This window comes from Panthera tigris, chromosome A3, assembly GCF_018350195.1.
Source record: "Panthera tigris isolate Pti1 chromosome A3, P.tigris_Pti1_mat1.1, whole genome shotgun sequence".
NCBI classification, from domain to species: domain Eukaryota; kingdom Metazoa; phylum Chordata; class Mammalia; order Carnivora; family Felidae; genus Panthera; species Panthera tigris.
The window spans coordinates 90182900-90194305 of NC_056662.1; the positions used below are offsets into that span (position 1 = coordinate 90182900).

Below are 11406 nucleotides of genomic sequence, written 5' to 3' on the forward strand. Positions count from 1 at the left end.
TGCTTACATTCCAAAGGACTGTAAATCCCAAGGTTTCTCTCCCTCTCTGGAGTGGAGGAGGGCACGATGTGGCTTATTTACACTCTCAGATTAATAATTTTGGAGTTCCTCTTCTGTAGTATAAACTGTGGTTTCTCTCTCGATTGGATAGGGCCCCCCAAATGTGGGGTGGCAGTGGAGTGGAAGCCAGTGGTGCAGGAGGTGAAGGGATTCACCAGGGGCAGAAGTTTACTGCAAGGGAACAGCAGGCAAGACAGCAAAGGAGAGACTGCAATGAGGCAGTGGGTGGGGGCTGTATTTAAAAGGGGATGGTAAGGAGGTGTGAGGATATATGGAATTTTCCCTGTTTGGTAACTGTGCCTGGTTCTTTTTTTTTTTATTTTAAAAATTAATTAATTTATTTTTGAGAGAAAGAGAGAGAGCACAAGTGGGGAAGGGGCAAAAAGAGAGGAAGACACAGAATATGAAGCAGGTTCCAGGCTCTGAGCTGTCAGCACAGAGCCCGACACGGTGCTCAAACCTGAGAACCTCATGACCTGAGCTGCAGTTGGATGCTTAACAGACTGAACCACCCAGGCACCCCATTAAAAAAATGTTTTAAAATTTATTTTTATTTTTTTCTGGTTCTAAGTAGTCCATTGATCAGTTAAGACTTATGGATATTTTGAGGTGGGTTGCCTGATGGACCTGTACACTGTATTCAGCCAGGTGGTTGTTGTGGGCTCTTCTGCCTTGATCAAATTTCCATGCTCAAACCTATTGTCTAAAAGTGGCCTCTACATAAACCCCTCATGTGCAGGATGACATCTGGCTCTCCCTGTGTTGCCTGTGGGGTACTGGGTGTGAGGAATGGGCACAGTTACTGCTTTAAGTCATAATAACTGTGATCTCTGTTCCAGAAACCTCATAGTTGTTTTCAGGATAAAATGATCAAATATAGATATACTCACCACAAAGGGAAGGATACATTCATGCTGATTTTGTACCATGTATAAGCTGAAGAGGGACATGCGGCTGGGGCCCATCAAGCTGCAGGCTAGACAGAAAAAGTTCTGCAGAGCCTCACAGAGGTTGGAGCAGATGTGAGCCCAGGACGGTAGAGCAATATGCACAATGAGAAGCCTTGGAGGTTGCTGGTAAATCTGCGTGGGAGTGGAGGGCCCTTTACCAGTACTTCGCCCATGATACATGCCAACCAGACCAGAGGTGGAACTGCAGTCACTACCTGGATGTTCTCTGTACCTATAGGGAAGGAAAGAGAAATCACTGCCTTTCATAAAACTGAATTATATGCTTGGTTGAAATGATGAACACAGTCCTAGAGGACTAAATCCAGAAAGGAGTCAGACTGGGGATTAAGTCAAGTTTCTCTAGGCTATCCCATCTTAACTCCCAAGGGATCTAGATATTTACCTATAACGTAAGGCTGAGACTGCTTACAGATGCTGAGTGGAACTAAACAAAAAGTGACACAAAAGCCAAATTTCAGTCTTAAAGTAAGCTACCTGCCCTCATAAACTTTATTTATGTATCGGCATTTATTGTTCTATTTTTTACAATTTGTTTCTATGACTGCCTCTCCCAATACATTGTGAGATTCCCAAGGGGGAAGAACCGGACTTGCCAACTTGATCTATCAGTGTTCAGCACAGTGTTTATTTGGTATGTAGGATCTTTCTTTCTTTCTTTCTTTCTTTCTTTCTTTCTTTCTTTCTTTCTCTTTCTTTCTTTCTTTCTTTCTTGCCAACTTGATCTATCGGTGTTTAGCACAGTGTTTATTTGGTATGTAGGAACTTTCTTTCTTTCTTTCTTTCTTTCTTTCTTTCTTTCTTTCTTTCTTTCTCTTTCTTTCCTTCCTTCCTTCCTTCTTTTCTTATTTATTTTTGAAAGAGAGAGAGAGAGTGCAAGAGAGCAAGCACAAGTTGGGGAGGGGCAGAAAGAAAGGCAGACACAGAATCTGAAGCAGGCTCCAGTCTCTGAGCTGTCAGCAGAGAGCCTGACGCGGGGCTCGAACTCAAAGCTGTGAGAACATGACATAAGCTGAAGACAGACACTTAACCAACTGAGCCACCCAGGCATGCCCAAATATCATTCTTAATGGTGATATTGAAAGCTTTCTATCTGACTAGGAGACTGCTAACACCACTTCAACACTGTAGTGAAGGCAGCAATAAGGCAAGATAAATAAATATGACACATTGCAGTGGAAGAAATAAAACTGTTATTATTTGTAAATGACAGGATTGTGTATATGGAAAATCTAAAAGAATTTATAATTTAATAGTTTCTCCCAAAAGGTCTCATCTTTTGTTAAATTTTATTCTTAGAGATCTTATTTTTTTAATGTTAACTTATATGACATCTTTTTAAATTTAATTGTTAGTTTATTGCTAATATATAGAAATAAAGTTGATTTTTGTACATTGATTTTGTATTTAACAACCCAGCTGCACTCTCTAATTACAATAATTTATTTGTAAATCCTTTTGGATTTTTCGTCCACAATCATATAATCTGTGAATAATGACAGGCACTGGGATACATGAACAAAGTCAGATCATAACAGCAAAAGGCTATTCGTGACAGTCTTATTCACAATTGGTGCAAACTGCAAACAACACAAATGTCAATCAACATTAGAATGGATAAATTCTTGTATCATCACACATGTAGCATCAAAATGAATGAAATAGTTACACACAACAGGGATGATTCCAAGAAACAAAATATAAGCAGCAAGACACAAAGAATACATATAGTACAAATCTGTCTACATAGATTTTATTTTATTTTGAGAGAGAGGCATGAGAGTACATGAAAGCAGGGGAAGGGCAGAAGGAGAGGGAGAGAGAATCTTTTTTTTTTTCTTCATCAGGAAGATTTTATTTCATTTTTTATTTAAAAATTTAAAAAAATGTTTATTTACTTTTAAGAGAGAAAGAGAGACAGAGTACAAGTGGGGAAGGGGCATAGAGAGAAGGAGACACAGAATCAGAAGCAGGCTCCAGGTTCTGAGCTGTCAGCACAGAGCCTGATGTAGGGCTCGAACTCACAGACTGAGAGATCATGACCTGAGCTGAAGTCAGAAGCTTACCTAACCGAGCCACCCAGGTGCCCCTATTTTTAAATGTTTAATTTTTTTTTCATTCACCACTGAATTCTCCCCCTGCCCCCCCCCCCCTTTTTTTAATATAAATTTTAGTTAGTCAACATACAGCACAATATTGGTTTCAGGAGTAAAATTCAGCGATTCATCACTTACATACAACACCCAGTACTCATCACAAGTGCCCTCCTTAGTACCCATCACCATCTAGCCCATCTTTCACCCACCTCCCTCCATCAACCCATAGCTTGTTCTCTATCATTAGGAGTGCGAGACAGAATCTTAAGCAGGCTCCTTACCCAGCACAGAGCCCAGTGAGGGGCTAGATCTCACAACTGTGAGATCACAACTTGAGCTGATATCAAGAGTTAGACACTCAACCAACTGAGCCACCCAGGCACCCCTACACAGATTAAAAAAATAAGCACAAATAGCTATATTGTTTAGGGATGTGTACATAATGGCTAAATTATTCTTAAAAATCAAGGAAATGACTATCATCAAATTAGGGTAGTGATTTTCTCTAGAAAGGAAGGGGGGTATTATGATTAGAAGGGACAAAAGGGGAGGTCTGGGGCATTAGCAATGTTCTATTTCCTGACCTTTAAAAAAAATTTACATTTATTTATTTTTGAGAGACAGAGAGACAGAGCACAAGTGGGGAGCGGCAGAGGAGGAGACAGAATCTGAAGCATGCTCTAGGCTCTGAGCTGTCACCATAGAGCCCAACGTGGGGCTCAAACTCAGAAACCATGAGATCATAACCTCAGCTGAAGTCAGACACTCAACCAACTGAGCCACCCAGGCACCCCTATTTCCTGAACTTTATTGTGGTTACATGGGTGCTCACTTTATAATTATTAAGCTGTATTTTTCATGTTTTATGAAATGTTCTCTCTATATGTTGTATTTAATAATAAAAATATTTCAAAAAGAATATTAGGAAAATCATAAAATATTTTTTAGATTAAAAAAATATGTTCCCATCTTGGGGAGCTAAAATAATTCCATATAATTGTCTGTTAGCTAAAGAATGCAGGGAATATAAAAACTTCTTTGATGTCCCCAGGTCCAAGAGAAATATCCTATTATTTATGATAATTTTCAGAAACACTTTAGAATTTATGATCTTTAAAAATGATCTAATAGTACATAGATAAATGTGTTCCCCAAAATCAATCTGTGAATTTATTCCTCTTCAATCTTTCCTTTTTGGTTAGTGGAACTCAGCGTTTGTTCAATAATTTTTTATTGAGTTCCAATTATGTGCCGAGGACAGCTGAACAAATAAGTGAATGAATATGCTAACCTATTAAAAATAATCTTGAACTAGAAATCCAAATCAATGACTAATGTATTCAGCAAGAAAGCAAATATTGTAATATATTTTAACTGTACTTTTAAATTAAGTGCATGAAACCAACGTAATGCTGAATTTGAAACTAACACACAGATTCATATAGACAGGCACCCAGACAGAGGCCTTATTTAATGCAGAACGAGCTTCCACTCCCTCTCTCCATCCTCCTTCACATTTGAAACTCTTGTCATTTTAGAGTATGGGCAGTTCTAAGTTTGGATGGTTCTAATATATACAAATATCTTGCTAGAGTTTAGTTCATTAACACCAGTCCCTCATTAACACAGCTCAAATTTCAGTTACTGTGGAATATTAACTGTGAGTACTTACATGAAATATAAATCACAGCTAGCTCTTCAGTCCACAAATCACTACATAAATAACAGATGCTCATCATGATCAGTGATCAATTATGTCACTTCTTTCAAGGTCTGTCAGTGACTAGTCACTGCAGATCACTTATTTGGTTTAAGCGCAAACAACAAAGCGTGTAGTTGTTTTACCTCCGTGTCTGCTAGTGATAAACCCATGTAACATTCTACAAAAATGGATAACTGAAAGAGGGAATTGGCTAAAATTGGCCATTTCAAGATGAAAGTGTAGCGAAGAAACGATATGTGGTAATGCTAAAAAGTGAAAGTGGGATAGAACATAAATGGACTTCTAGAAGAAAAAGCTGACTGTAACAATGCTGACAATGCCACCATTTGATAGACTCTAGATAAGCAGCTAGAGGATCTTAGCGAAGGTGAACCTAACCTAACATAAATGGGGAAGTGGTTGTGACAAAAAGTGTGAAGACAGCCCAGAGAAAGTGCCACCAGCAAAAAACTGCATATTAAAGGATCTCTTGGAGATCCTTGGAAAGCCCAAGGGATATAATATTGAAAGTTGATCCAAGCATAGAAAGGAGTATGACAATTAGCTAAGGCATAAAGAAGATGCGTGCTGGATCATAAGTTGTACAATGACGAGAAGACAAGCACAAGCACTGTTCAAACTATTCTTGATTAAGTTTTTTTTTTTACAAAGAAATAGAAGACTCTGATATTCAAGGTTTCTAATGTTTTAAATTACAGTGTCTAAATAGGTACTAGCCTTACTATTTTTCATTTCCCACTTAGAGCTGATGGTAAAAGAGATTTTAACATTCTGACAATTTTGAGAGGTCCTGGAACAAATTTAATTTTTCCCCATTGATGATTAAGATTACTTTGAACAGTTTCAGCTTGCACGGTCATTTTTAAATCCCACACTTATGTGCAATTCCAAGACTGTCTTTTAAATGAGGTAAGAGGCAGCTCTCTTCCCTATATTCTCAAACATGATCAATGAATGCTCTGATGTATCTGGGCATAGTTGTAAGCAGGATCTGACAATTTTTGATCCTGTACTCACCACTTTTGTCAAAACACCCACTTGTTGGGGTCTCCCTGCAAACTGGTTTGACCTGGAACTCTACTCGGCCTTGAACCACCAAAAGCATCAAGTTACTCCCTTACTAAAAACCCTTCAATAGCTTCCAATTACACTTGGAACAAAATCCCAAATCCTTATCCTGGCCCCGAAGTTCTGCATGTATCTCCTTCCCAACTCTCCATCCTCAGCCATGCCATCCCCTGTCCAACCTCCTCCCACCCTTCTCTGTCCCTGAGGCACCTTTCAGGTCCACAAACACTTGGGCCTTTCATTCCTTCAGCTGCTGAAGTTCTTTACCATCACTACCCTCCTTAACCTGACTCATTCTTTAGGTCTCAGGCTTTAGGTCTTAATAGGTTAGGGCCTCTTTACGTGCCCTCACTCACAAAAGCACCTATACCATGTCTGTAGAGCCCTTAGGACACTGTGTGTGATAAACTATTTAATGGTTCTTCCTCCCGCAGGGCTGCATTAAAAATGTCGTGGATCCTAAGCACTTTTGCCTTCGTGAGCCCCTACCTCATTAAAAAAAAATTAATAAAATAATAATAATTAATAGATTTTCGTGGGCCCTAAAATTTTCATTTTTCTTTTGTTGTAAGAAAAAAAAATCAAAACATTTTCTTTGAACCTGAGGGGTCGTTGTTTTCCTGACTTTCCCAAAAGTTAGAAAACCGTCGTAGCCCCCCGCCCCCAAAGCGTCGAGGGCCCTGGACACCGCGCCTACAGTGTCTGGCGGACTGGCCACCCATCCCCCAGGGCCCGGGAGGGCCAGCCAAGGACACGCGGCATCAAGGATCTCAGACACGTGCGCGGAGGGACGAGAACCCGCGGTGGTTGAGGATCGGTGGGCGTCAGTGTTGCCCAGGCCTGGTCCGCCAACACCGCCCTGAGGGCGCCCGAGCTCGGCCCAAGCCCACCCTGTGAGGCGCTGCCGGCCGCTCTTTCCCGGGGCCATCCTCCAGCTGAGGCCCTCGGCCCTCCACCTGCCCTGAGGCGGGGAGAAAGTGCGGTATTCCCCCCTTGTTTTGGGAAGGCGAAGACCCCATTACCTGCTCCTCTAGGCTCTCGGCGTGCGCCTGCGCCGTCGAAAGCACCCGCGTCTGGCAGGCTGCGGCTGCGCAGGACTGCTCACTGAGCGCACCGCCTCAGGGGCCGTCTCAGGGTCTACCTCAGGGCCACAGTCTCCGAGCCCCCGGGCGCCAGGGAAATGGCCCTATTTTGGCCCTGAGGTAGAGTTTTGGATCTCTCTTTGAGAGTATCATGCTAAACTTGACACTTCTTCGGTAGTTAAACCCCACCCCCAATTAAACATTCCAGTAACACCTCCCCCCCCCCCAACAATGAAACATTCCAGGGGGCACCGCCATTGTGTCCTTAGCTTTAACCTTTCTCTTCCACATCATTCATTCACTTATTCAGTTGGTCACTCTTTTATTCAATAAATATTTGTTGAGGGCACACTATGTGCCAGGCACTGTGCTAGGATTGGGGTACACTGGACACACAATGGTCCCCTGCCCTCATGGAAGTTAGAGTTTAGTTTACCTTCAAGAAGTCCTTTCAAGTCTTCAAACCTCTACATCCCAAGAGGGTCTGCCCTTCTCTACTCATGCTCATTCTCATTTGCTTGCTGATGATTCCTATAGTCTCTTTGCCAAAATCCAGTTGAGATAGGATCATTTGGCTGATCCGGGTCTTCAACCCTGGTTGAAGGAATTCCTCTCTGAATTAGCCCACAGGAGAGGAAAAAATAATGCTAGTACCAAACCAGAAACAGACAAGTGCTTTCTCCTGTTTCCCTGTTTATTATTGTCATCTCCTTCCACCCCTCACTCAGTTCATTGCCTGCTATGCAGATTGGGGGAGGGGAAATCAGTTTACCAATGAGTGATTCAGGACGAGTTAGAACCAATAGGAAAAGAACCACCTGCCTATGTTTTAGTCCTACAACACCAATTTTTGGTCCCCTCAACTGCTCCTCAGAGTAAAACCAGAAATACTTAATCCAGGCTCCCAGGTGTAATCTGATCAATAGACTTCCTGTGATTCAATGTAAAGTGTAGCTTCTCAACATGTCTTCTTTCTCACATACTCCAAATTAGTCTTTCTGTCTTTAATTTCCAGATTATTCTATACATTGATGCTAGAATTATCCTAGTAAAAATATATTTGATGACATCATTCTTTGGCTCAAACAGTTTTGTTTTTGTTTTTTGTTTTGCTTTGTTTGGGTTACAAAGGCTGTTATAACTGACTCCACTTACCTTATCAGGCTCAACTCAAACAATATCCTTACACTGATTGCAAATCACATCACCTATTGCTCCCAGCTACAGTAAATTTCTCTGTTTCTCTATAAATTGTTTTATCTCTCTGGAGTAGCATTTATTAGATAATGTGCCAAAGACTGTGCTAGATGTGGGGGAATATGATGTGATTTCCCCAAGATTCTACTAAACTCTGAGGGTGACAACCTGCATGAAGAAAGCAACCTGCATGTTTTAAACTACAGGGAGGGCAACTGGCCAAAGGCATCAGATACTGTCTTAGAAATCCACTGTCATATTTGTGAAGACCACAGGCTGTTCCTAGCCAATGCCTGAGTGTGGTCGGGATACTAAGGAAGACTTGATCCTGGGAGGCACAGGATGCTTCATTCCCTCTCTTCTTCACCTAGGGTTAGACTTGCAACACATCTGACTGCTCTTGAAGCCTTTCCCAGCCCTTTCCCTTTTCCCTCACAGGTGTTTCCCTGGTAAAATCCTTGTACATTTAATCTCATCTTGGTGTCTGCTTCTCAGAGGACCTAGACTAACTCATGAATATTTGAACAAGTAATTTCAGACAATAAAATAAACACGAACAAAGATAAAAAGCATTTACCAAATATTTATTGGCTGCCTACTATATACCAGACACTGTGCTAGGATCTGAGAATACAACAATCTTTGCCCTCCTGGGGCTTAAAGCCTATGAGGGACAGACAAGTACTTAGGCAATGGGCAATGTGGTGTGATATGGGCTATGGCAAGGGAAGTACAAGGTTATGGGAACATATAGGAAAAGCACAGACTTGGAGAATTGGGAATGCTTCCTAGAGAATGGGATTATCACTCTGAGCTTAATCAATAGAGTGAATAGGAGTTAGCCAAATAAGGGACATGGAGAATATTCCATGTAGAGGGAATTCTTAAGAGGCTCAACCAGTCCAGAGCACAGCATGTGGAAGAGGTAGGCAAGAGGCCAGAATATAAAAGGTCCTGTGGACTATATTAAGGATTTTGGATTTCATCCCATAGTGAAGGTATGGTGAGGAACTGGACTGATGTGTGTGTGTGTGTGTGTGTGTTTTTTTTTTTAACGTTTTATTTATTTTTGAGACAGAGAGAGACAAGCATGAACGGGGGAGGGGCAGAGAGAGAGAGGGAGACACAGAATCGGAAGCAGGCTCCAGGCTCTGAGCCATCAGCCCAGAGCCCGACGTGGGGCTCGAACTCACGGACCGCGAGATCGTGACCTGAGCTGAAGTCAGACGCTTAACCGACTGAGCCACCCAGGCACCCCTGGACTGATGTGTTTTAAGCAAAGGAGTGATCTGATTTGTGTACTGGAGAGAAAATTCTATCTTCCCTGAAGGGAATGGATTGGGGGCTGGAGTTGGGGTGGTGGTGCCTGGTGATGGAAGCAGGACAGGAGTAAGAAGTAGACCATGCAAGAGATGATGGCAGCTTGAATAAGGGTGTTAGTAGGGGGATGCAAAGATGTGGAGGAGATATTTAGGAGTTAAAATGAATAGGTCTTCATGAGTAATTGGATTGATTAGGAGGAATCCAGAATGACAGAGCCTAGAACATAGTAGGCATTCAGCGAATACTTACTGAAGAATGAGTGCAAATTTTCTGGCTTGGATAGCTGGAAAGATAGTGGTGCTATATACAGATATAAAAAAACATTGGTTCTACCGTCTTACCCAGTTACCCAGGCTGGTGTGGGAGTGAGGATGACAGTTCTGTTTTGGACATGTTGAAAGCAAGGTGCCTGTGGTACACTGAGTGGAGATGTTCAACAGCCAGTTAGATATATGTGTCAGAAACTGAAGAGAAAAATATGAGTTGGAGATGTAGATTTAAGGAATAGATATTGATTAAGTCAGTATGAGTCAGTCAGCTTAGAGCAGCGATTTTTCTCAAAGTGGGGATCTCAATCTATTAATAGGTAGTAAAATCAATTTAGTGGGCTGCAACCAGCGTTTAAAAAAATGAAAGATAATAAAGTGCAATCCCATAGAAAATATCAGGGTTTAGCTCCTGAATTAAAGAAATATAGTGAAAGTATGACTTTGTGAAAGTTTACTTCACTACTACAAAAGTATTTAAGTATGACTAGGTTGCAATGTAAAAAAGAACTTCGTATTGTGTGTTGCTGCCACAAAAATGGAAAGAGTTCTTTGAAAACAAACAAAAGACAAAAAAATCAATATTTAAACCATGTTCAGAGAAGGGCTAAGGTCTAGGTTAGATTATTGGGGAGCAGCTAGGGAGAGGCATATATCAGTGCCAAAGGAAGTAGCACAGAGGAGGGTCCTGTTGTGTTGAGGCTGGTGTATTAGAAAAAAAGTTTCAGACTTGAAGTATTCAATCTTCAGTGTCTATTTTCCCTTTTAGACTAAGCAATTTGAATCCAGGATCCATGTTTTGCATGTCACCCTTGTGCAGGGGCCATGCTAATCTCTGTATTGTTCCAATTTTAGTACATGTGCTGCCAAAGCAGGCAGCAGGAATCATATTTTAATAATCTTTATCTATGTTACTTAATAAAATGCCTAGCACATCATAGGTCCTCAATAACCACTGAATAAATAAAACAGAATTTGCACCTTAGAGAGGTTACCCTGATGATAACTTGGAAAGAGATTGGAGGCCGGTTTTTTTGTTTTTGTTTTTTTTTTTAATGAAACTATTGCATAGTCTAGGTGAGCAATAATAAAGTCCTGAATTATGATAATAATTGAAAGAAAATGACAAATTTAAGTTATTTATGATTCATAAGTGTAAGTTATCAGGACAAGATGACTGCTTACATTTGGACATGGTAGACAACCTCCAGGATGGTCCACTGAAATTCTTGTATTCCATCCTTGTGTTATCCCTCCCCACAGTGCATGAGGATTGGCCTGTGTGACCGACAGAATATGGCAGAAGTTGTATTTTTACTTCTGAGGCTAGATTATAGAAGACATTGTGGCTTTCACCTTGGTTTTTGGGATTACTAGCTCTAAAGAAGTAATACTATATTGTGAGGACATCCCAGCAACCCATGGAGAGGTCCATATGGAAAATAATTGAGACTTACTACCAATAGCCAGCATCAACTTGCCAGGCATGAAATTAAGCCATCCCAGAAGTGGATCGTCCAGCCCTAGTCAAGCATTCAGATGACTGGTGGCTTCGTCCAATATCATGACTATAAACTCATGAGAGACTGGGAGCTAGACAACCCAGCTAAACTACTCCTGAAT

The 11406-nt window shown here is 41.2% G+C and overlaps 1 protein-coding gene and 1 non-coding gene across 6 annotated transcripts in view; both read right to left on the reverse strand.

The window, feature by feature from the left end:
- LOC102969952 (meiosis 1 associated protein) overlaps window positions 1-7164 on the reverse strand; it is a 70166-nt gene extending 63002 nt beyond the window's left edge. For all 5 annotated transcript variants that reach the window (XM_042981809.1, XM_042981808.1, XM_042981807.1 and 2 more), the window contains exons 1-2: window positions 6938-7164; window positions 951-1242 (exon numbers count right to left, since the gene is read on the reverse strand). In XM_042981809.1, coding sequence (XP_042837743.1) covers window positions 951-1190 — 240 coding nt within the window. In that variant the 5' untranslated portion in view covers window positions 1191-1242; window positions 6938-7164. The remainder of the gene's footprint in view (window positions 1-950; window positions 1243-6937) is intronic.
- A 3391-nt stretch (window positions 7165-10555) lies between these two features.
- Window positions 10556-10658, reverse strand: LOC122237485. Its single transcript, XR_006216097.1, has one exon. It is a non-coding gene; the product is annotated as a U6 spliceosomal RNA (small nuclear RNA).
- Between the last annotated feature and the right edge of the window lie 748 nt (window positions 10659-11406).